General features: G+C 39.9%; 1 protein-coding gene across 4 annotated transcripts; it reads left to right on the forward strand.

Moving 5' to 3' along the window:
* Positions 1 to 828: 828 nt before the first annotated feature.
* Positions 829 to 22,617, forward strand: KIF2C (kinesin family member 2C). 4 transcript variants are annotated; one of them, XM_053392631.1, is made up of 21 exons: positions 829 to 1,017; positions 2,860 to 2,954; positions 4,944 to 5,048; positions 8,231 to 8,279; positions 9,345 to 9,467; positions 9,642 to 9,761; positions 10,275 to 10,375; positions 11,378 to 11,473; positions 12,609 to 12,663; positions 13,103 to 13,265; positions 14,932 to 15,022; positions 15,334 to 15,397; positions 15,650 to 15,741; positions 16,555 to 16,697; positions 17,712 to 17,916; positions 18,604 to 18,714; positions 19,228 to 19,295; positions 19,735 to 19,843; positions 19,932 to 20,036; positions 20,259 to 20,382; positions 22,116 to 22,617. In XM_053392631.1, exons 1-21 carry the CDS (start codon positions 954 to 956, stop codon positions 22,193 to 22,195), a joined length of 2,163 nt encoding a protein of 720 aa, XP_053248606.1. In that variant the 5' UTR covers positions 829 to 953; the 3' UTR covers positions 22,196 to 22,617. The 4 variants fall into 4 exon arrangements, with proteins under 4 accessions (XP_053248606.1, XP_053248607.1, XP_053248609.1 ...); XM_053392632.1 differs by lacking the exon at positions 829 to 1,017 and adding an exon at positions 1,160 to 1,494; XM_053392634.1 differs by lacking the exon at positions 829 to 1,017 and adding an exon at positions 1,160 to 1,402.
* Positions 22,618 to 24,548: the final 1,931 nt, after the last annotated feature.

The raw sequence follows: 24,548 nt of genomic DNA on the forward strand, positions 1-24,548 counted from the left end.
ACTTTTTTGCTGTTAAAAATAATTTGAATGCTCACCAACTTCACAAAAATCAACAGGCATAAAGCAGTGTTGTTGAAAGCATGATGCTGTTCGTTTCTTTTAATGCCGACCCATAGCGCAGTTTTATACGTGTTTAGGCGGAAGCAAGAATTTAAAAAGTCTGCTTATTTTGAAGTTACCGGTAATTACGATTTACTGTATATCAATGAATGAAGGACTGCCGGAAATGTAGCGTTCTGATCGCTAGCTCATCGGACTTGGGGAACCCTGTGCAAATGCCCCCTCCGCCACAAAACTCCCTCGGTGACAATGGGCTTGTGTCTCTCAGGCAGCCCATCTTATAAGGGTGTAAAGGGAATAAAAACGGGTGGCGGGGTGCCTGAGCTTGAAGGAGGAGCGGGATAAAATGCCATGAATACGATATGTGCATAATATTGAATTTTGGCAATCGTCACGAGATTCCCATAGATTCAAAAAAGGAAAAGTTGTATACCAAAAGGCAAAAATAAATGAATCGGGCAAAACGCAAAAAAGGTTGAAAACGGAAAAGTTAAAAATTACGAGATACCAATTAATCTGCACTAAAAGACCCCGTCATTCGTCTACCTATATAGCTGCTTCTCCATCACAAGAGAGGCCATTTCCCCCTTAGAACGCTCCTCCGGGTAGGCTCCATGTCATTAACTTTGGCTTGCACGTCATTTTCGGAAGTGTAAATCTCCAGAAAACATGGGGAAATAATTAGGGGGCGGGCGCCGCAAGTCGTGCTGGTAGATGTAGTTTTTTTGTAGGCATTTACGTCACCTGACAGACGTAGCTTCCCGGCAGGCTTTGCGGCGCGCCCCGTTCAAAACGGCGGCAGTTGATTCGCTGCTTCTTTTCGATACCGGTCTGTGAAGTGAGAGGTGCTCCTTTTTTTTGCTGACGCTAGAGAACCAGACTTTTCCAGTACTATGGACCCAAGCGTTTATAGATGCCTTCAGCCCGGGTCAGTGATTAATATTCAGCGTAGTAATGGTAAGTAAAGGGCTAGAACCTGACAAAAATCGCGATCTGTTTAGGTGTGTCTTTTTCCTCTTGCCGTAGCCAAAGTTTTCAGCCTCTTCTGGGGCTTTGTAGAATTAATGCGCATGCTCGCCTTCCTTCTGGTGTGCAATGGAACTTACTGATAGGAAGGGACCCAGCATATAGCCAGATAGAGAAGCCCCTGCTTGGTTTTTATTTCATTATCCAGTACTTATCTCCCACCCTTCTTCCGTCATGGAACCAAAGAAGGCGTTGCACGCTGTTCCCCGGTGGTCTCCCATCCTGGCACTGACCATCCACCGACTTGTTTAACAGCAACAAGTTTCCCTCATGCAGTAGAGTTGCCTCAGACGTTGCGTAGTTGAATACAAATCTGGTGAAATTCTTTCCCTCCCCGACACTCCAATGCTAATAAGATGAGGCGTTTCCGTTAGTAATTTGAGTTCCAGGCTGTTAAGGGCTTTATAGGTGAATAACATAACTCTGAATTGTGCCTATAAGCTAACAAGCTGCTAATGCAGCTGTTCACAGGATCACTTTGCCTCAGTTTATAGTGAACAATTAGTTTTACGAAATGGTTTAATGACTTTTTTCAAACAACTTTTTACATACAATTTTTCCATTTGAGGGCCACATTCCTTTCTGGGCAAATTTACAGGGGCCAGAGGCATGGGGATAGCCATGGTTTATGTTAGGGGGACAGACTTTCTGGGGGGGGGCAGAACTTTGGTTAACTAAGTATTTTTATTGATTTGCTTGTTTTTGGGGGGTGGAGGTGCAAACCTTGGCCACAGGCAAAAGTGGACAGATAAGAATTTGGAACCCTTTCTACAGTAGGCTATATTCCAGCCATGCAAAAGCTAGAGGTTTGTCTATCCACACATGCTTTTCTGGATTGAAAGATTTGTGCAAGAGTCATTACAGTATCACTTTCAAGGATACATTCCAGCCAGACAAAAGCACTCAAAGTGGGTACCAAACAGAGCCTGGGGAGAGTCCCAAGGGCTGGTTAGAGAAGCTAGGAGAATCACCTATGCCCCCCTTGGCTGGGGATTCCTCGCCTCTTCTGCAGACACTTTTCTAAAATAAATTTTGACCTTTGGATATAAGAAGGCATATTCTGTTGGTAATGGTACTACCTGGAAACTATCAACAATAGCTAGCAGAGGTATAACTAACCGTGTTTTGGGGGAGGGGGGTGCCAAAAAACTACTGAGCTTCTCTAGGAATAGTAGTAGGGCTGGGCCATATATTGATACATCATCTAAAACTAGTTTGATGTTCATATTGTGATATTTGTTTCATAATTTTTCACCTGGCAATATATTGCGAATCATGATGTGTCTGTGTGTGCATTATGCAAAAATCATGATGCGGGAAGAACTGTGAAGCCAGTCAATGCCTCTACATAGCTCCATCCTTATTTCAGACTGTGATATATCCTTATTTCAGACATTGTGATGTATCATTATATCATTCCTACATTGTAGGCCATGTTAGTATGTAGAAAATGGTTTTGTCCAAGTTGGTGTTAAGCATAAGCAAACTTATTAAGACTGTCAAGGAAATGACCCAGGGAGAAGAGAAAGAATTACTGCAAAAAAATTATATTACCTAGAACTGTCTCTCAAAAGAGGGCAGCAAATCGTTACCTATGGTACTCCATTAATACTTTTCTGCTTAGAGTGGAAGCTCACAGATGTGTTTGTACTTTTGTGACAAGTTTCACTTGCATGTTTCGGATTAGTTGATATTTCAATGCATCTAGTTCCTCTGTGGTTCTCTGATTTGAGGAAACTAGCCTTTTTTGAAATGATTTCCCCCCCTATTCAGGTGCAGTCCATGGTGCCACAATCAAGGCAGTGAGTCTGGAAAAAATGGTGGTATCTGTAGAATGGACAGAAAATAACACTGTCAAAGGGAAAGAGGTGAGAATTTGAAATATATCCCCATTCTTTACTTATGCAGTCAAGCAGCTGAGGCTAAGAGCAACCCTAACCCCTAGATATGCTGGCTGAAGGGAGTTAGGATGAGGTGGAGGTGCCTTTCCTCTGGTGAGCAAGGTGTCTAAGCTGCAGACCATAGCTATGGCCACAGAAAGCTCCACAGGTTGTTTAACTGCCAGAGAATAAGAAGTAAAATTCCAGGTTCTCCCTTCACTTGCCCTGCCTGTACGAGTTGGTAGACTTTAGAAGTGGCATATTGTCCATCAATGCATTCCCTCTCCACTCCACCCTCCATTTAGGATTGGTAGTCCAATACATGTTTACATATAAGTCCTATTGAACATAATAGGGCCTATGAGCTATTGAGGTGCATACAATTCAGCAATGATTCTCCAGCAATACCAATTGCCTGTTGGCTCCTTTTAGACATATGGCTAACCACTGGAAAACAGAATGCTGGGCTGGATTTGCCTTTGCTTTGATCCAGCAAGGCGCTTATGATTGAGTAGACATCATATAAACCATATATTTGGAAATCTTCAATAAATGTTGGTTTAAAACCTACCTCCTGCATCATACACGTGGTGCTTCTTTGTCCAGAATTAGTAAGAATTCCAACTCTAAAAACCCTTTTGCATGTCTTTGAATGCATATTTGTAGATATGCCAATTAAATAAATCATATCCTGCCTTTCCACCATATGATCCTCAAAAATAATTCCTTCTCTACCTCCAACTTGATTTTTTTTTTCATTTACCATTCTTTTTCCTTGTGGGAGTCCCACCTAAACTGCACAGTGTGGTTTTCTAGGATAGTGCTTGACTTTTTTTTAAATTGAATTTTATAATTCATCTGCGTCTGTAAAATGTATTATGCAAAGCAAGAGTGCATTCTGGGATCTTACCAATTAAGATGTTGCTGTATTAAGTGATCTTGATGTGTATTATTAAGAACATAATATCTATTATGTTGGATGAAGTGAAGGACTAACATTCTCTATAAAAATTATCCAGTAGATCATGGCCTACCTTCAGCCTACCCTGATAAATGGTGTATAATGCAGAAATGGTCCTAAAAATAATGACACCCTTTTGCTTAGAAAGTTGTATCATATAGGCTGCAAAACTAATTTACTCATTTGGGAGTAAGTTGTGAATATATTGAGCTCAGTAGAGCCTAGCTTTTGAGTAAACATGACTAGGATCAGGCTGAATGTTAGCCAATAAGTGTATATACTAAACACCTACTCAGAGCTTTTTTGTTAACCACAAAACAAACTCTTGTTGTGTTAAATGAATAAGGCAACATTTCCCAACATGGTTTGATACGTGTAGAAGCTGAATAGTTGATCTGGAGACTTCAAATTCATACTTCCTACCTGCTCTATGGGTGCCTCTGTAGCTCAGGAAAATGACTGTTAGAATATTGCAGCACTAGCAATAGGATTATGATGTCATTCTTAAGGTAAAGCAGATGGGCTGTGGGGCATGACTTATTCACTCTACCTCTGCACATTCACAAAGCTAAGAGGGAGAAATCAGTTGCATAGCCTAACTGATTAGTTTTAGATTAGTAAACACTTCATTTTTTGGAATGACAGTCTAAGAATTTGTTTCAGTAAGTAATATTTGCTTTACAAATACTAGGAGCTTACAGCGGAAATCAAGGAATGACTGGGATGTACTAAGATTAGCTACTAGAGATTAAAGCATTTGTAGCAAATGGGCTTTGCTGGTGTCTTGTGAAATAAGAGCCTCCTGGAACACTATATTGATGGGCAACTTGTTTTATATATCAATTTATGAGAGCTGTGAATTCATTGCTTTAAACTGGTCATGCCAAACAAATTGCTGACTGGTGGTCCTGGTGCTTAGGCATGTGGTAGATTGCTTAACACATACCCTTAAGGCTGATGATTAATTATGTGGTAAATGGCTCATCCTGTGTTTTGTGTCTGTTTTCCCTTTGCAGATTGACCTTGATGATGTGGTAGCAATAAATCCAGAGCTGTTTACATCTCCAGTTGTTGCTGCTGCGAAAGAAAGCCATCTTGCCCAGGAGAATGTAACCACACAGGTAGGTTATCCTGGAGTTTTTCCTTTGATACTTGCCAAGCAGCAAGAATCTGAACTTACTGAATTTTAAAGATGGGTTGAAACTTCATGAGTTGTTTTTATATCTTTTAATATTTTACTATTTCATGCTTGCCTCTATATTGATTTGAGGTCTCAAGATATGGATTAACAATGCAAAAGAAGTTTACGTCTTTCAGCATTTTTAATTCTTTTTTTTTAAAAAAAGTATACAAACAGCATCTCTATTCATGTACTTTCCTGGGGATAATTTCTGATTCCCCCCCCCCCAATGTCTTTATTCTATTATCCTCTAAAAGTGCTAATTGAAGCTTTTCTGCATCCATGTTTTAATAGCAGTTATATTACCTGAACAGTGGTGCTGGGGGGAAGCAGTATGGCCAAACTCTCTTGTGATGGAGGAGCAAGACATTGGGTAGAGGAGCCCTAGGGATACGGATATGCACACTGCCTCAGAGGACTAGGAATGAGGCAATGACAATTGAAAGGGAAAATCTGCTGGGCAAAGGAGAGAGATGGTGGGGCAATATGTAGAAAGAGTATTTTGGACAGAGTGTTAGCTTAGGCAAATGGTGAGACGTAAAGCTAATGGAACCATGTCCAAAAGCACATGGGGCTTCTGTGTCAGATAATTGCCAAGAGGGAGGAAATTGTAGGTCCTGCAGCTTTTCCTGAAGGCCTGGGTTTGAAAATACTGGTTTTTCTTTTGTCCTTGGACATACAGAAGCCCCTGCTCTCCACTGCTTTGTAGGACTGCCCTACCTGAAGCTTTCTACCACTGTCCAAATTGCCTTTTCCCATGCACTTGTTGCTCTATTGTCATGATCTTGGATGATTTGCCCTTTCACTTCACTATGGCTTATGTGCAGTCAATTTCTGCAGCTTACCCTGTGCACATTATCATATAGTCCAGGGGTAGGGGATTTTTGGGTGAGTGGTCCATTCTGACAGATGGGAAGGGTTGCACAGCTGTCAATCACTTGACATTATATAATGTCAGGTGATTTAAATATAAGCCTCCGGAGCAGGTACAGGCTTGATGCTCGCGCTTGTTGTTGTTTAGTCGTGTCAAACTCTTCGTGACTCATGGACCAGAGCACGCTGGGCACTCCTGTCTTCCACTGCCTCCCACAGTTTGGTCAAACTCATGTTGGTAGCTTCGAGAACGCTGTCCAACCATCTCGTCCTCTGTCATACCCTTTTCCTAGTGCCCTCCTTGTACAGCAGCAAAGGCTTGTCTATTATGTTAGCACTGCTAGTGCAAGGATTTCCACTTGCACAGTGGAACTGTCCCTCATTTTCCTCCCCTCTGCTCTCTCTCCCTGAGCCCATGTCGAGGGTTGGGGGAACCCCCAGAGCTGATTGCAGGAGGTGCATAGGGAGAGGAGAGAGAAGGGACATTTGTTGCACAGCCAAAAGTCCCTGCACTAATGGAACTGTTCTGTTGGATGCTGCATGTAATAAGTTTCTTTTCAAGACCACATTTGAGTTCTTGGGTCTCTGCTAGAAGTGTATCATTATACAGAGAAACATGTGGTTTTCAATTTTTCTGGTGTTCGCCTTTGTTGGTAGCAAGTTCATCCAAATATATTTTTCAAGCAGTCCTTTAGATCATAGTCATGATCGCAAAATGCTTAGTCAAATTCTTATTTTCTCTGCATCCTTAAGACTAGATTCTTTGGCTGCAAATACTTGAGGCTGACTCATCTGATACTATAGTGAGCTGCTTTGAGCTCAGCTTGGTTGCTGGAAAAGCAGCATACAGATATAAAACCAAGTTCTGCATTCTGATTTGATAGTTTTTTGTTGCATCGGGTCACCTACAGGGAAATCATTATACCTACCTAGTGAGATAGCAGATAGGGCCAGTTAATATAAATGAGGCAGAACAATGTCTTTTAAAACTTAATCCTGTCAAAACTTCACCATCAATAAATTAACCATTTCTTCTGCAATTTTATAGTGGTTATTTCCCTAATAATCTCTGAGTTTGATGACTTTCTTTTTTAAAGTAGCATTTAGTACCCCTCCTAGCATACATGTTAAAATCTTGCTATCCATATTTAATAGAAGGCAGTATTATACAGCAGAAACATCATCTGGTTGGGGAATTGAACTTAACTTTTGCTTCATTCATAGGAATGGTCGGGTGAGAAAAGTGTGGTTGTATTCAAGTACAGTACTGTATCTCCTTTCATAAATGGAAGGGGCTGATATCCAGCAGTACCTATTGGCAAAACAGTATAGTAGTGCTTTTCACTAATTCCCACTTCTTGTTTCTGTACTACCTACCACCCTATTTTGAAAGGTCCCCCCAACTCTCTGGTACATCTTTACAGCAGGTTGCAGAGGCAGGGAAGGAATTTGTATAAATCTCCCTCCCACCCCCTTCAGCAGGAGCACCAAGCATATGAAAACAAATCAGCCAAATAAAGTGTTGGTGGTTCTTTAAATATGTTATAAAACAGGCCAAACGGTTTTAAGCATTTGCCAAACTATTTGTAATGACAATTAGGGAATTTTATGAAGATAAAAATGAAAATGGATTTCTTCATTGTAACAAAGCCCTATTCTATTTTCAGTTAGATTATTTGTGTACCTGGTTTCTGTATGGTATCATAAGCATGGTTTGCACATGTTCCTTTGCCAGTGTATCCCTTTTCTCAAGAGCTAATTTTCAGCTAGCTGTTGTTTACATCCCCATGTAGGAAGGGAAGTATAAGCCTTTTGAATTGTCTTATGTTGCCAGATAACTATAATTGCATTATTAACTAATCAGAAGCTAAATTCCTGTGGGAGGCATTTGATGTTTGATAAACATTGCTAGTAGTTTTCCAATGACATTCAAGTTAACAGTTAAAAATCCATTGAAATATTTAGTTGTAATCTACTCTCAATCTGCCTGGCTCAAATTAGCCAATTTGGTTGTCCTAAAATTCTTTTTGATTCATATTTTGGGGAATACACAGAAATTAATAGAACATCTAAAATTTTCTGAGTTTTGTAATTTTTAGATTATGTATTTCTATGTTCTCTACAATATTTGTAAGTTGGCAGTTAGCAATTCTCATTAAAACAATTCCATTAATATTCCAAATTTATTATGTTGCAAAGTGGGGTCTGTGCTAATATTCAGTAGACTACAATACTTTTTTTTTACTTCAGAGGCAAACCCGCAGAACAACACTCTCAAAAATTCCTGCTCCGAAAGAAGGTAAAAACAAATTTATTTGCTTTGAGATATTATGAATAGTTTTAGCCCTCTATTGGAAAAGAACTCTGTACGCTGCATCTGATTTTGAAGCAATTTTGTCTCAGATTTACTTGGTGACTGGGAATTGGAAGACATATGAATCCTAGTAAATGTATTACAGAGCCTGATTCTGCCCTCACTTCTTATTTTTGGACGTTCTATATAGCCACTGTCACCTGTAGCTTTGACCCTGCAGGTCTATCCTGTGCTTATGCCTCTTCTCCCTCAGCTGCCCATACAGAAGTGTCATGATACATGCTTAATATTAATAAGGACCCACTCTCTATATTGCAGTGGTGGTGTATTTTTTGTACTTGTAAGTTTTTAAAACAGGTTTTAATTTTGTACTTTGACTTATTGTAATCTGCCCTGGGACCATAGGGTGAAGGGCAGGTAGGTAATAAAATAATACTAATGGTTGTTCATCCCAAAGCATTTATTAGAACTTAAAAAAAAATAAAAGTTTGGTTACTCTGTATCACAACAACTATATGTTCCGGAGGCGGTTCCTTTTCTGAATTATGTTCAGGAAATAAATCTTAGCAGTATCTTGTTGCCTCTATATTGCTCATCAATTCTGTGGTAATACTCCCTCACCTTTCCATTTTTGAAGTCCTTTATTCTAATTTAGGTTTTAGAAACATGTCTTTCTGAATACCTTATTAAAATTGCATAGTTTTCCTTCTCCTACATAGACTACCTTCCCAGGTTGACGAGCCACATCTGCCCCTCCAAGTAAAACTTAGTTAAATACCACCCTTATACTGTTCTCTGGGGTTGTATTCAACTAATAGGATCTGTTAGTCGTGGCATTTAATTTCATTGGGTGTACTCCAAGTAAAAGTTAGTTAAATACAGCCTTTAAACTGGGTTTTACCAAACTGACCTCTAGTAGTTCCCAAATGCTTGCTGAAGTTGTATTGTACTGCTTTGTGCACACACAAAAATACGCAAACATTTTTGGAGTCAATTTTGCTGAATATTATTAAGTTGGTAATTGATGGCACTTTCCCCTTGCTTCCTTAGTACTGCGATCGCAAGCTAGCAAGATGTCTGTCATAGCAGAAACTCAGAACAGCCCTCTGGAAAACGATATGGAGGTGGAATTGCCTGCTCCTGTACGAACACGAAGTCACTCTGCTCTTCCTGGTGAGTAGGAATAAGTACAATACGTTATGATTTTGCATTTGTATCGCACAAGTGTTCACGGGTAGGGCAGCTCTCCCCTCTATGCATAAAAGGACCTTGTAAATTTACAAACCCTCACTATTTCTTGTGTTGCCTTGAGTAATGCTTTTAACCACTGATTTCCCGTCTCAACAGTTGTACGAACTCGATCTAGGGTCAGCTATTCTACTGATCGATGTAATGTACAACCAAATGGCAATGAAATGACAGAAGACACTCCACAGACTTTGAGAATGGTCTCTGCTGCAATTCAAGGTAGGAATATAGTTCCCAGCTTGCTTCATGGCTCTTTAAATCAATATCTTCAATAGTTTTGTTTAGTCTGGTAGAGAGCTTTGTGCTACCATCTTAATGGAGGTTTGAATATAGTTGAGGATGGACACTAAAGCTTAGGTTGAACTGGTCTTCAGTCTTGAATACAAGCTTAAATAAAAGCTTAGTTCCTGAACACAGGAAGTAGTGTTTCAAGTGTATTTTGGCATTTACAGAGAGCTCACTATCACCACAAGTTTCCATGCATCTAGCATTGGCAGGAAGGGCTTCCAGCCAAAGTGGATGACTTCCAAGGAAACTTGAAGAACCTAAACACTCCTGTTGTCTTAAATATCACCTATGACTGTAGAAATGTACGCAACAATAAAATGATACATCTCCTGATTTTTATTTTTGTTTTAAGACTTCCTCTGGGAGATTTGTGGACAGAAGATCAGTTTTTTGATGTAGGCCATTTCATTTCAGTAGCAGTAATAACATTCTTGCTTCTTCTAGCTCGTAGGAAATCTAACATTGTAAAAGAGATGGACAAAATGAAAAATAAGAGGGAAGAGAAAAGGGCCCAGTTCTCTGAAATAAGAAATAAGCGGGCACAGGTAAGAATGTGACACTTGCCTGTGAAACATTCTGCAGGATGTTTCATTCAATAGCTGTATCTTGGGTGCCATGCAGAGCATGGATATTCATCATTGTTCTCTATGTAATCTGACTAAATTAAGCAATTTAGCTTTTCTCATTGCATGGAACGAAATTAGTTCTGGTTTCTCAAAGTTCAAAGCAATTAGCATACCAAACTGAGTTCTAGATTTTTATTCCTAGTTCTAGTTTTGAAAGGTCCTTATGGCAGACACATTACGGAAAACTGCCTGGGCAGTTTCTCTAAAACCTGTCTAAGAAAAATCGATAGTTGCTTGCCATACTTTAAGTATATCAAGGCTACAATTAGACCTACGTAATGGAGAGCAGAGGGACGCGGGTGGCGCTGTGGGTAAAAGCCTCAGCGCCTAGGACTTGCTGATCGAAAGGTTGGCGGTTCGAATCCCCGCGGCGGGGTGCGCTCCCTTCACTCGGTCCCAGCGCCTGCCAACCTAGCAGTTCGAAAGCACCCCCGGGTGCAAGTAGATAAATAGGGACCGCTTACTAGCGGGAAGGTAAACGGCGTTCCGTGTGCTGCGCTGGCTCGCCAGATGCAGCTTGTCACGCTGGCCACGTGACCCGGAAGTGTCTGCGGACAGCGCTGGCTCCCGGCCTATAGAGTGAGATGAGCGCACAACCCTAGAGTCTGGCAAGACTGGACCATACGGGCAGGGGTACCTTTACCTTTACCTTTAATGGAGAGCAGCTAGTTGGAACTTAAGAGTTCAAGGAATCTCATTTAGAACTGGAAGGGGGGGGGGGAAAGCTTTATAAAAATGTATAGTAGTGAAGCTTTAATAACAGTGGATGAAAGCATAAAGTGAAACTTTTACCCCAAGGAAGACCTTTCCTACTCTCTGTACTTTATTTCTTAATTGGTAGTGTTGCACATTCTTAGGAAGAAAAGTTGCATAATTTTTTCTATAGCAAGATTGTAAGTTAATTACTACTTTGCCTTACAGGAATATGACAGTAGTTGTCCAAACTGGGATTTTGCACGGATGGTCAAGGAATATAGAGCCAATATTGTTTGTCAGTCGATATCAATGAATGACCCCGTAAGTAAATACTTGCAACTAACTAGCCACATTTCCCCCTCCAAGTGTCTTCTTATTTAGTATTCATCTTCAAATAAACACAATTATTGGTGTACATTTGCTATATTTTAAGGAGGTAACAAATACTTTATGAACATCAAGATCTAGGAAACTGAAGTAAACTATTAAAGAATGGGACTCCACTTGAACTCTCAATGTATTATCTGGGATTATCAAAGTAATCTTGCTCATTTATTGATTGTATGTCCTGAAGAATTTTTAAATGGTGTCAAAGAATGTGCATTGAACATTAAACAGAGATCTAGTGCTCAATGAACTAGGTAGGCTGTTGGATCATACTGCGACTTGGCAAATTATTAAAATTTTCACAAGTGATAACCACTCAAGGGAGCGGAACAGCTATCATTGGGCTAAAGTTCCATTAAGCATGTGACTTCTAGAAGGTCACACTGACTTTCTCTACTTGCCTGCTTTGTCTAGACAAGTCATATAAATGATATCTATTTTTCATCAACCTGGTATATTTTTATCACATATAATGTTGATAAATGTGGTTGTAGGCCTCCAAGAACACATGGTGATTTGTGGAATGATTGTTGTTGTTAAGTTAAATGATAATAAATAGACATTTGGAACATCCTGGGGGGGTTGTAAAATAACAAAAATAAACTTTGCATGAATCAATGTTTATGACTAATATATATATTGCAAATAAAGAAAAACACAATGGAAAAAGATTTTTTAAAATTTTCATGACTGAGTTCAGTACAGGGTTTTGAAAAATGCTTTGTTGGGGCCATAGTTGTTTTGTAGTATTTCACATTAACATTATTTGCATATATGCATAACTATCTCTATAAGAAAACTGCACATGACAGCTGGTGCCATTCTACATAGGAATGGGAGCTTTGTTGGCTATATGACTTACTGAAAAAGGCTAATATTGTCAGTGATGTTACAAGTCTTCATAACTGCAGCAAAAACTCTTACTTCTTAAAACTTTCTTATGCTAGGGAATTGCATTATATTGTTGGGTGTTGCAGAGTATCCCATCATCACCTTCTCTGATACAGCTTAGTGAATAAAGATACCAAAGAGCTGGTCTTAATGTGAAATTTTCTTTCCTTTTTTAAAGATAGAAGAACATAGAATTTGTGTCTGTGTGAGGAAACGACCCTTAAATAAACAAGGTAAAGTGGCATCTGTGGAGTTTAGCAATTGACAGGTTGTTCCAACACTGTTCTTTATGCTGGATTCTGTGGAGTATGTCAGTGCCGAAATTATGGCAGGTTTCTGTCAGTTGGAACTTTGTTAGTGCTGAAAATGGTTGTCTTTTAAAAACAGTGTCATGTATTTTGCTCCAACGAGGGAGGAATAAGATACCAGAAGACCTCTTTAGCAAACCTCTAGCAGGATGCTTGTACAGTTTGTCAACTCCCTCTAATGTTTAATTCTTTCAATTAACATTTTACTACCTCAGTGCTTCCCTTGTGCTGCTCATCGCCTATTAAAAATCCCATGCCAAATTGTTCAACCTTTGCTTTCCTGCTCAGGTTGTCAGTTCCACAAAACACTGCAAATCAGTAGGGTTCAACTTTATAGTGTGAACTACTTTTGTTTCCTAAACAGAACTTGGGAAGAAAGAGTGTGATATAATTACTGTTGCCAGCAAGAACAGCATCCTAGTGCATGAACCAAAGGTGAAGGTGGATCTGACGAAATACCTTGAAAACCAAGCTTTTCGATTTGACTTCTCGTTTGATGAAAAAGCTTCCAATGAAATGGTTTATTGGTAATGCATGTCTTTCCTTTCAATGGCAGTGAATGAAGAGTACAGAGTTGTGACACTTGGCAAATGGGACAGTAGACGTGGAGGGCCAGTTCACATGTGAAGCTTCTTTCATGCAGCTGTCAAAGATTTTAACCCATACAGGCACTCCAGGCAGCAGATGCCACTTCAAAAACGTTATTGCTCTTGTATAAGCTCATATCTGTGCATCATTTATATGCTGGCACTGCATGCACGGAGGTTGCTAGATAGGTGGGAGATCCTTACCTGGGGAATCTGCTGCATGGAGCTCCTTCATGGGTAAGGGGCATGTGATGGGCTTGGGAGGTGGTGAATCTGAAGCAGCACTGGAAATCTGACATTCTGCAATAATTCCTCCTGAGGAACCAGAAAAATTCCACACTAAAGATCAATTAATACATTGCACAAAATCAGTTTGTTGTTAGGCAAAATAACTGGAAATCCTTGAGACTTGAGAAATAAAACATATTAACTATCTTTCCCAAATCTGTTCATTCTCAGTGTTGGGAGCAGAAACTTTATCCCCCTTAGTATTTAAACATCAGTCTTTGTAGTATACAGGGAAGTCCTTTACAGCAAAGGTGATCAAGTTTCTCTGGCCAGTAGGCTAGATCTTTTTCTCCCCACCCCTGGTGAGCCAAATCTGACGTCACTATGATGTTGGTTGATTCTTTGCTATGAAATCTGGATTGTTGGGACTGTTTGAAAGCCCCTTTGCATTGTATGTTTGAAAAGCTGTGTGGGACTGTTTGCAAAAGGGCTTTCAAATAGGTTCTGCTGCTCTTGGAGCCAAACCAGAAGTTCAAAGTGTAGCACTGGGAGGGAGAAGCAGTTTCCATTTACGATGCTGCTAAAATGGAACAATTGAGAGTTCACTTGAAGCTCCCAATTGTTATTTTAAAGCTCTGCCTTTACCTGCCCATACCTGACATCATGCATGGCATTGGGTGCAGGGTGGGCAAGACTTGCCCAGAATGGCCTCACAGGCCAAGTGTGTTCTGTAGGTCAGAGGTTCCCCATCCCTACTTATGGAAGTACTTGAGATGAGAAGGTTTTCCTGAGGCTTCTAAAGCAGAGGTGTAAAGCTATAGGGGCAGAACCTCTGTGCCTCACTCTTCAGCTCTAATGGGATTGTTCCTGTCCTCAGGGAGTAGGCATAATCTTTTCTGCTAGCACTACAGCTATATCTCACTTTTAATTTTTTTAAAAAAGGTCACACAGCAGTTTACAAAAAATGATATAAAACACAAAATCAGATGAATAGAATAACGGTACTGCTAATCAGCCCTCATCAACTTACCAGTGCAGCAGTAGCATGATAATACATAGTAGCAAAGGGTTCAAAAACCCAAGAACTTCTGATAGCCCCTTCTAAAGCAACATTATATCTTGAGTGCTGAAAGTGTAGAATGCTAGCTCTTGAGCCTAGTGGAACTTCTCTTATTCAGCCTGCAATGCTCTTGTGATCAAGCAAATTTCAGGACTTCTGATCTTGTCAGTGTTTGAGTTATTAAGCTATAATGGAGTTATTTTTGTGGGTGCTCTTGTAAATGGTTTTATGGTGATTTGAGTTTTCAGAATTCACTTGTACTGTGATAGTTTCACTCATTCATTCATATTTTGCATTTTCCTGTTATGGTTTGACCAGGTTCACTGCTAGACCACTTGTGCAGACCATATTTGAGGGAGGAAAAGCCACATGTTTTGCCTATGGTCAGACTGGAAGTGGAAAAACCCATGTAAGTGTTTTGTACTTGAGGGATGTGTGTATGTGTTGCAGGATATTAATGAACTTTTTCAGTCTGACTTAGTTTGATGAACTTAAGGCCCTATCACATCATTTATCTATATAGTCATAGCTGCTGTACTTACGTGGCTTTTAAATGAGCTTTTGGGCGTAGGCTGCTGTTGCATGATCCTGCAGAGACTGAATTCCACTGCTTTTAAACATTGATTTTCTGTGCTTGCAAATACTGTAATCAAAGTTGCAGAAAATAGATTCCCTTATAACTGCTGAGAACCCGTCTCTTAATATATTTTCTCTTTTTAGACTATGGGAGGTGACTTCTCTGGGAAAGTTCAGAAGGCCTCTAAAGGAATATATGCTTTTGCATGTATGTACCATTTTCATTTGAATTTTATTTAAACAGTTGGAAACATAAGGAAAAATAGATTGTAATATGCAAGGTCTGTGTGAAGCCTGCTCTTCCAATTTAACTTCTGGTTAAATGGTATACATTAAGTACTAATGTCCACAGCAAATGCTTTAGATAACCACTTTATAAGCTGTAAAAGAACTTCTAGAAAGGACCCCAAAGCACATAGAGCTCTTGATAATTGTCCTGTAAATGTCTTTCCCTTACCAGCACAGGATGTCTTCCTTCTTCAGAACCAGCCAAGATACAAGGCTCTAGGTCTGGAAGTGTACGTGACTTTCTTTGAAATATATAATGGAAAGGTGAGGCCATGTGTATTTTTAAATATTCTTCATATCTCCTGAGATCTGAGAGTGCTGGAGATGAGTTGGTATCTTCTATATATAATCTGGTGATGGCAGGGAGTATTAGACTAACATCCCCCTTCTGCAGCTGGGGTAGCCTAGCAGTGCTGAGAGGTGTCTTCTCATTATAAGCCATTTTAGACTTTTTAGGCTTACAGCTTTGTTACAGTTTGTATAATCTTAAACACTGCTAAATGGAAATCTTTGAAACATTTTAAGAGCAGAGCACTACACTACATTGCATGGTCTTGCACTGGGAATTAATGTTCACTTGGGTGAATCAAACAAATCTTCTTAACCTGAGAAGAGGGAGTCCTTTTGAGAATGAGATATGATATACCCACTGCTCTTGAGGCTACACCACAAGCTACATTAAAAAAATGTGACCATCGCCAGTTACGAGGTGAACATTCTTAAGAAAATCCAGGCTCTTGGAAGAGAGGTTTGAGCTCCTCTTAAGCCACTCCTCAGTTTGCATGCATTAGTTTCTTGATTTTAATACCTAGTCCAGTCTCTACATTCATGGGAAATGTGGTGTCATTGAATCTTTGTGGTGCTCGGCATATGGTTCCTAGCCATGGGGAGTTTGCAGTGACATTCCAGTCCATTATGCATAAATGTATTGTACCCTTCTTTATTGGAAAGCTTTATGTTGAGGCTTTCAGGAGGATTTTTAAAATGTGAGACCTTTTGAAGCAGCTTTCTCAAATGCTACACTTCTAGCACCTGAACTTTCTGCAACTTTTTGTATTTCCCTCTTTTCGAATTCAGCTATTCGATCTCTTAAACAAAAAAGCAAAGCTGCGAGTGCTGGAGGATGGCAAACAGCAGGTTCAGGTCGTTGGCCTGCAAGAAATGCAAGTGAACTGTGCTGAGGATGTTATCCGGATGATTGAGATAGGCAGTGCCTGCAGGTTGGTTGCTCTGCGTGCTTAATAGTAATGCAGGATGTAGATCTGACCATTTAGCATGTCCCCCTTAACTCTTAGGGAAAAGGAGCAGTTGACACTATATAATCGGTTTTACCTTTACTTAGAAGACAATTTGCAAGAAAGGGTGGGAACTAGCCTTTAGTCTTCTGGTGGTAAAACAAGAAGAGCTGTATAGGAACCTAAATTTTGCACCAGTAAAACTGAACTTGTATGTTCTAAATTAACCTGATTTTATTATAAACTATTTATCTCCAGTCTTTGAAACCTTAGGGGCTTTTTATTGCTACAAAATGCAATTCTAGAGAAAGAGATTCATAGATGTGGAGAGTTTGGAGAAAGTGACTGGGGACTGTGAAGGGAGAGTCATTCATGTCACCAGAACACCAAAACACTGAAGAACTACTACGTCTTAAAATTTGTATACTGTCCTTCATTAGCAAATCTCAGGGTGGTTCACAACATAAAAATACAATATTAAAGCACAAAATACATCATAAGAACAAGAACAAAAATCAACCAACCAATAGGCAAAAATCAACCAATGCAGACGTTAGGCGTTGTCTCCAACCTTTTTGGGCTCCACGGCACACTTACAAATCTAAAAATCCTGAAGACATGACAGAAGAAAAACTGGTAATGCTCAGACTCTTCCTCCATCAAATAAAAACCAGGCAACCTCCCCCAAACACTCTCCCACTAGGGAGGGGCAGAGGGGCTTGGTGGACACCAAGTGGGATGGATGTCTGCCATAATTCATATGGGTGCCTGGTTGGAGACCCCATGCTTAGATCCATGCAGATACTGCAAAGGCTAGTACCCTTTTAATATATTAAATTCACATTAGACTTGGAAGTAGAAGCATTAATTGGAACATAATAGATAAGGTACAGACAATACAAGTTATACTGACATATTCTGAGGTGAAGATATGGAACAGTTGGTATATAATTATATTTCATACCCATGATCTAATGAACACTATTATCTGTGTTGTAGGACATCCGGGCATACATTTGCAAACGCCAGCTCCTCGCGTTCCCATGCTTGTTTTCAAATTATTCTGCGCAGAAAACGAAAACTTCATGGCAAGTTCTCCTTAGTGGACTTGGCTGGGAATGAAAGAGGTGCTGATACCTCCAGCAATGATCGGCAGACACGGTTGGAAGCAGCAGAAATAAACAAGAGCTTGCTAGCACTGAAGGTACAGTGTAACTCCATGGCACAGGCAATAAGAGTTTGTGGCAGTTTTAGACGAGCAGAATAGACAGCTGATGGCATAAATCCAGGACTGGGCTACTTACTACCAGCCTCTTTGGCACTGTTTATTTGCCTGTTCAGTTCTGCAGACTTGGACAAACCGACTCAAGATGTATGGAGACAGATTTGCAACTCTTATTATAGAAGACACTTGCTAAATCAGTTATGACAAAGCTGTTTGGGGAGCTTGTAGAATAGCCACTGAAGAATGAGAGGACTAGGAATAATTTGTGAAAAGGAGCTCAGCAACATTCAGCATGGAAAGCTGTATTAGAAACTCACCAGGAGCCTGAGCATTGCAACTGGCTTGCATAGACAGATACCAAAATGCCAAACTGCAGTGTCTATATTGGCTACCGCTATCTGGAAGTTAAATTAAAATGACTCTTGAACCTCCTTCCAATTCTAACTCTATAAAAGTTTGATTTGATCAAGTGGTTCAAAAAAGATTAGAAGCTATTTGTGATTTTTCCTGAAGATAAGTTAGTTTTCAATAAACATCCTGTTGGCATTTTAGTAGAAAGTTTAAAGAGTTTGGCTGCAACTAGGCGGATGGTATTGTAGTGTAGTCTAGGGCAGTGCGATAAATTGTCATACCGGTGAATATGACTATTTCTCCTCCTATCCCCAGGAATGTATCCGCGCTCTAGGCCAGAATAAACAACACACACCTTTTCGGGAGAGCAAACTTACCCAAGTACTGAGGGATTCCTTCATTGGAGCAAATTCCAGAACCTGTATGGTAAGTTAAATAGCTGGCCTTGTGATTATAGAAATGGCAGGAACTTGCTGAAGCTACCACTTGATTTTATCTTATTCTGTTTCTAGTAACAAGTAAAATAGCTATGCCAGTGTCTCTTAAGAAAATTATACCCAGTTCTTGATTTATGCAGAAAGCCAAAACAAGCTTCCTGATAAAATATTTTGTTGCACTGGTTCATGAGTTGGTATGTTGCAATCTAGAGCAAAGCTTATCAACATACAGATGTTAAAATTGCTCTCCTTCAGGGTCATAGTTGCATTAAGGTGACAACCTGAACATGTTTGCTTGGAAAAAGCCTATAGATTTCTGTGGAGTCTAAATTCCAAGTAAATACGATGAAGGTGCAAGAAAACTTAAGGTGCTTCATTGTTGATGGGATCAGTGAAGCAGAACTGCTGGGACAGCATTGCAGGCTGGATGGATGTGAGTGACTGTAATTGTATAGAAAGTAAGAGATGAATACAGGTGGCTAATTATTTTATTTGCTTTCAGATTGCAATGATCTCCCCAGGCATGAATTCCTGTGAATATACCCTAAATACCTTGCGGTATGCTGATAGGTGAGTGATTTCTGGACTTACAAATCTCATCCTTAATACTGGGGTAAATTGTTGGTCATACAAGTGATCTTAGTCATGATGTATTTGTGGAAGGAAAAACTGTTTTAGAATTGCAGTTTTCAAATGGCTTCAGGCTTTCACTTTAAGGGTGGGATTCATCTAACAAGCACCACCAGTGGAAGCCCTGCACATGAGCTTCAGCTTGTGCAATGGGGTGTTCCCCCTGTCCTCCCCTCTGTGGCCCCCAATCAATTAGCTTGTGGGGGTTGGGAGAACCTCCAGAACAGGGTGTGGGGGGACGGGGTATTGTTCTGTCTAGCAAGCTGGAATGCTTGCGCAGACAGAATGACTGGAAGAGTTCCACCCTCAGGCTTCACCTGTGTTGTATACAGGCCATTAAGTGCTTTACCAAGGCTGGATTCTTCCCTTCTGTTCTCAGAGTGAAGGAGCTCCCTCACAATGGAACAGCTGGAGAAGCACAGAACTGCATGGAAACTGAAAATGAAGAGGTGGATATCAGTGAGGAAGAATCGGCCCACCTTCATGAGGTTTGCATGTGCTGAACGGGAGGGCAATCTGATTGGCGAGTAGAGCTTAGTGAGGCTGTGCTAATACTTTCTCTTGTCAAAACAACAGCTTTCTGATGATGAGCTGTCTCATCTGTCCAGTTTCCGTGACGCTGTCACCCGGATAAGTGAGCTTGAGGAGAAGGCAATAGAGGAGCTTAAGGATGTCAGGGAGGTATGTATTGGTGGGTAGTGCGCCAAATCTTCTTGATAGTCTCTGGGTTCAAGTGGCTTTTACTGTTGAAGAACTGAAATTGTGACGCTGAAATGATGCTTATCCTAGATCAAGTAGCATGCAACGATTTCAGTGCAAATTTTAAGCCAATATTTCCAGTAACATGAGTTTGTTCCATAATTGTAAGAGAAACTCCTAACTTTCCTCACCTTTCGTACTCAGAAAATGAACGACTGCAACTGTCTCCTGGATATTGCGGAACAACCAGAATATGACCTGGAGGCATTTGTGTATCAAGCCCAGTGCTTCGTAAATGAAGGATCCAAAAATTTCCTCTGCCTGAAAGGTACTGGAGGGTGCTGTATTTCACTAACACACTGCAGGAAGTAGCATAGAAATTAAAATGCTTGGTGCTTTTGGGAGTTGGCTTTTCAACGTCCCTGTGACAGGATGTTCAGCTATGCTACAAAAACTGCCATAGAATATAGAAGCAATGCAGTTGCTATCCAAAATTGCTTGCCACATAAGATGATGGAGGCTGGGGAGAGGTATAAGGCTTTACCATGATTAGTGGTAAGGAAAGGAGAAGGTAAAATTTAATCATTACAGACAACCAGTGATATGAGGAATAAAGATCCACATGAAGTTAGTTGGAAGTCACTTTTTTCTTTTCTTTTTTCCGATTGTAGTTTGTTATTATGTTTATATCCTTGTAATTTTGTTTTTGTGTTTTCTTCTGTTTTGTATTATTTCTTTGTTTTATTCAATGTTTGTTTGTATGATGTATAAGTATAAAAAAGAAAAAAGGAATAGTAGAAAGATAAAATAGAGATGGTCTTCTGCCAAACTGATTGCATGAGAGACAGGTATAGGAATGGAAATTTCAGGTAGAGTTTAGGTTACTATTGCATTGTGCCTGCCTCCCTTACAAAAGATTAGCTGCATGTATTAATTGATTTTAACTCTGGACTTAAAACCATATCATGTTGACTCAAGCTCTGCAAAACTTCAAAAATTCAAAGCTAAGTTTAGTGCCTTTAACAGACATGCCCAGTGATCAACAATAATGTGCAGTGTAATAAATTATGCTTTCTTACAACTTGCCGTTTGCGCACCTCTATACTATACTTTCTTTCCGCTTTGATAAGGAGCTTTGTCATGCTAAAGTGTAGAGTTGGTGGGCAATACCGTGGGTTGACTATTGGACTGGTTAAACACATGGTGTGTGATTCCCAGGAATACATTGCCACAGGCTGGAAGAGAATCACCACTGTTCTCTTAGTGCACATCCTTGGAGAGGAAGGGGGGGGGTCAGTATGGAGCTGCTTAATTCTGAAATGCTGTCCTTGTAAGAGAAGTGTTCAGTGTGGGGCGTGGAATGTAAGAGGTTGCACTGTTACTGAGTGAGGCAGTTGCACTCGGGTGGGTTCATGCATTGCTGTGGAGTGTTTCTCAGTTTTCCAAATGTGCCTGTGGGGCCCCAAAATGTTGATAACCCCTACACTGTACTGTGATGTTCCAGAACTAAAGGAATAGGCATTTTACAAAGCATTCACTAGGTGGCTCTCTTTGCAAACATTATCCTGAGGCAAAAAAATTAGTTTCACTTTTGTTTTCAGTCATACACAATGCTATTTTGCCACAAGATATTTTTCATATACTTGAATGGGACAAGACAGCAGTGGCTGACAGCAAGTCCTGGAGAGACTGGCTGCACAATCTGAATTCCAAATAGGAACTCCATAGTGCGGCTGATCCCTGCCCAAAACAGGACTTGCTGTAAGCTCCAATCAGCTGATTGACAATTAGAGCAAGGCCTTTGGGTATTGTTCTTTGCAGCCCAGTTTTGAAGTGGGGTGTCAGGTGATTGACATCTGGGCCTCGCCCTCTTGTCAAAATGGTTCGTTCTGGTAAGGGAACTCAGGCTCTTGCCTGCTGGCTGGATCCTGTTGCTGCCACCAGAGTGGTCAGAAAGAAAGAAATGGAGTGTCTAGATGTGTGTTTCTTTTTTTGTTTTCTGGATGCCCTCCAAAGGGGTCTCATGCTGACGTCTATCTTCTCTGTCTTCCTCTTCCATAGACACTCTGGAAGAACTAACCCTTGCCATGCAGATGGAAGAACAAGCCAGCAAGCATCTGAATAAGCGGCCACTTCAGTAGTTACCCACTTGTTAAATGAATTTCTTCCCTCTCTATTTGTCTGTCACTTCTTTGGTTTGCTGTTAACTGTATTTAAAATGCTAGCAGAAGGTTCATCCTATCTTGTTTGAGGGTTCCCTGTTTTGGGGAGAGGGTGCTATCCTTTATGCAGGCAAAGGAAAGTACTCTGCCAGAATGTGATGTTTCTGGGACCATTGCTCCTCTTCACAACTGAAGGCTAAGAAGAAGAGTTGCTTTGGTGTCTCTTGGTAAGCTTGTACATTTTTCTAGTGTAAATAAAGTATTTCACTAAATACTTTTGAAATGTTAACATTGAATGCAATCCAGTGAATCTTGAACTGGTTTTGCTGTTTGAGACTTTTTAAAATATAAATAATCAGTAATTGAAGCAGTTTATAAATAAATATTTCTGAATGCATCAAGTCCTGTATTGTGAGGGGTTTGAAGTGTGTTCTGCAGGTCTTCTGCTGTTCTTGGAGGCCACTTGTATATGTTGGATTTGTATGCACATCTGGCTTGGAGAGCAACAACTTGGTAAGGACAGCTTGCTTACTTTCAACCTTATCTATTACATCTAAAAGAGAATTTGAGATTTGTCGGTAAGACTGGTTATAAACATATTTTACTTAGAAATACTATGGGAGGAGTTCAGCATTGTGCTGTTATGTTTGTTCAGTCATTGCAAACATTTCTGCTTGCCAGGTAGACCAGTTTCCCATCTTCCTATTAACATGACTTGTTGCACTAGCACAACTATTTAGCTGAATCTGGCCTTTTATCTTGGTTTTCAACTTGTTTTGTTTCAGAGGAAGGCAGCAATTGTACTTACTAGTATACTTACCAGAGTAAGTCTATTGAACTTGGTGGATCTTTGCCCCCCGCCCTTAAATATTTACAGGAGCATGGAAAGAAAGTTTAGGACTGTAACTTGAACACATTAGGCAATCCTAGTCCAGCTAGGTTGTGATGACAGCCAAGGTTGTTTCTATTTTGGTTGAACTTTAAGGAAAGATGGTCCCTATTTATGAGAAATGATCAGGGGTTCTGGAAAAATGTGGGTGGTCAACGCTAGTCAAAACTTCTGGACTCTACCATTTTTGCTAATGGAACAACTGGAAGAGAGGACAAGATTGAATTCATCTGACCTTTTCCCAGGTTGTTTAAAAAAAAAATTACTAACACAGGTATGTGTAGAAAGTGGAGCTAATCACCTTGTAGGCTAGCTAAATGAAAAATAAATAAATTCTGGAGTTCTATAGAGAGCTGGAAGGCAAATTGTTTGAAAGATGTAATGAGATAATAATATTAGAGGACTTAATGCGGTGGTGTTGACAGAAAACGATAAAACAACTAAGGAACTCCAGTAAGGAATGGATCAGGATGTGACATGCTGGTAATCCAATTTATAGAAAGAAAAGAGGAAGAAAAAGAATTTTGAAGGAAATGGTGTGTTATGAAAATATCAAGTTTGTATTCAGAAACTGAAAATACAACAAACACAATTTGCCATGATCACACAGAATGAAATAGAGCAACGACTAAAAAGCTTTAAAACAAAAACAATTTGAGTTTGCCAATAAGCTGGGAAAGTAAAACCCCAATATAATAAACAAGATAATGGTAGGGGAGAGGATATATAACCAAAAAGAATTCAGAAAAGAAGTTTTAAGATACTACTCGACTTTGTATGTGAATGGAAAGGAGAGTGAGAAAGACATAGAAGAATATTTGCAAAAATGTTATCTACCACAGCTAACAAAGGACCAAGTAGATAGTCTGAATGCCCCCATCTCAATGATGGAAATAGATGTACCTATCAAGCAGGCAAAGTCTGGCAAACCTCCTGGTCTGGACGGACTTTCAGTCGCATATTATAAAACATTAAGAGAAACATTACCACGCCCCTTAAAGATCTTATGAATGAAAGTTTACAAGGGAGAACAATACCAACATTGTAGAAGAAGGTTTACATTACTCTAATACCCAAACAAGACCAGGATATACTCCAACCCAAGAACTACAGGCTGATCTCCTTACTGAACAATGATTACAAGTTGTACACTGCAATAATGGCAAAAAAGCTGATGGTGGTCCTAGAATCACCTATTCATGAGGTTTTTTTTACCAAGGAATAATACTAGAAATGTGATCAAATACTTGGAAAAAAGAAATGAAAAAGAAGCAGCACTGATATTTTTATATGCTGAAAAGGCCTTTGACAATGTGTTCTGGGTCTTCCTGAAGAAATTAGTGGAGAATGTTGTTCTGAATGCCATATTCTCTAATGGGATAAATGCAGTATACACAGAGCAATAGGCTAGCTTAATAATAAATAGTAATGTCACAGAAAAAA

This window comes from Podarcis raffonei, chromosome 6, assembly GCF_027172205.1.
Source record: "Podarcis raffonei isolate rPodRaf1 chromosome 6, rPodRaf1.pri, whole genome shotgun sequence".
Taxonomy (NCBI): Eukaryota; Metazoa; Chordata; class Lepidosauria; order Squamata; family Lacertidae; genus Podarcis; species Podarcis raffonei.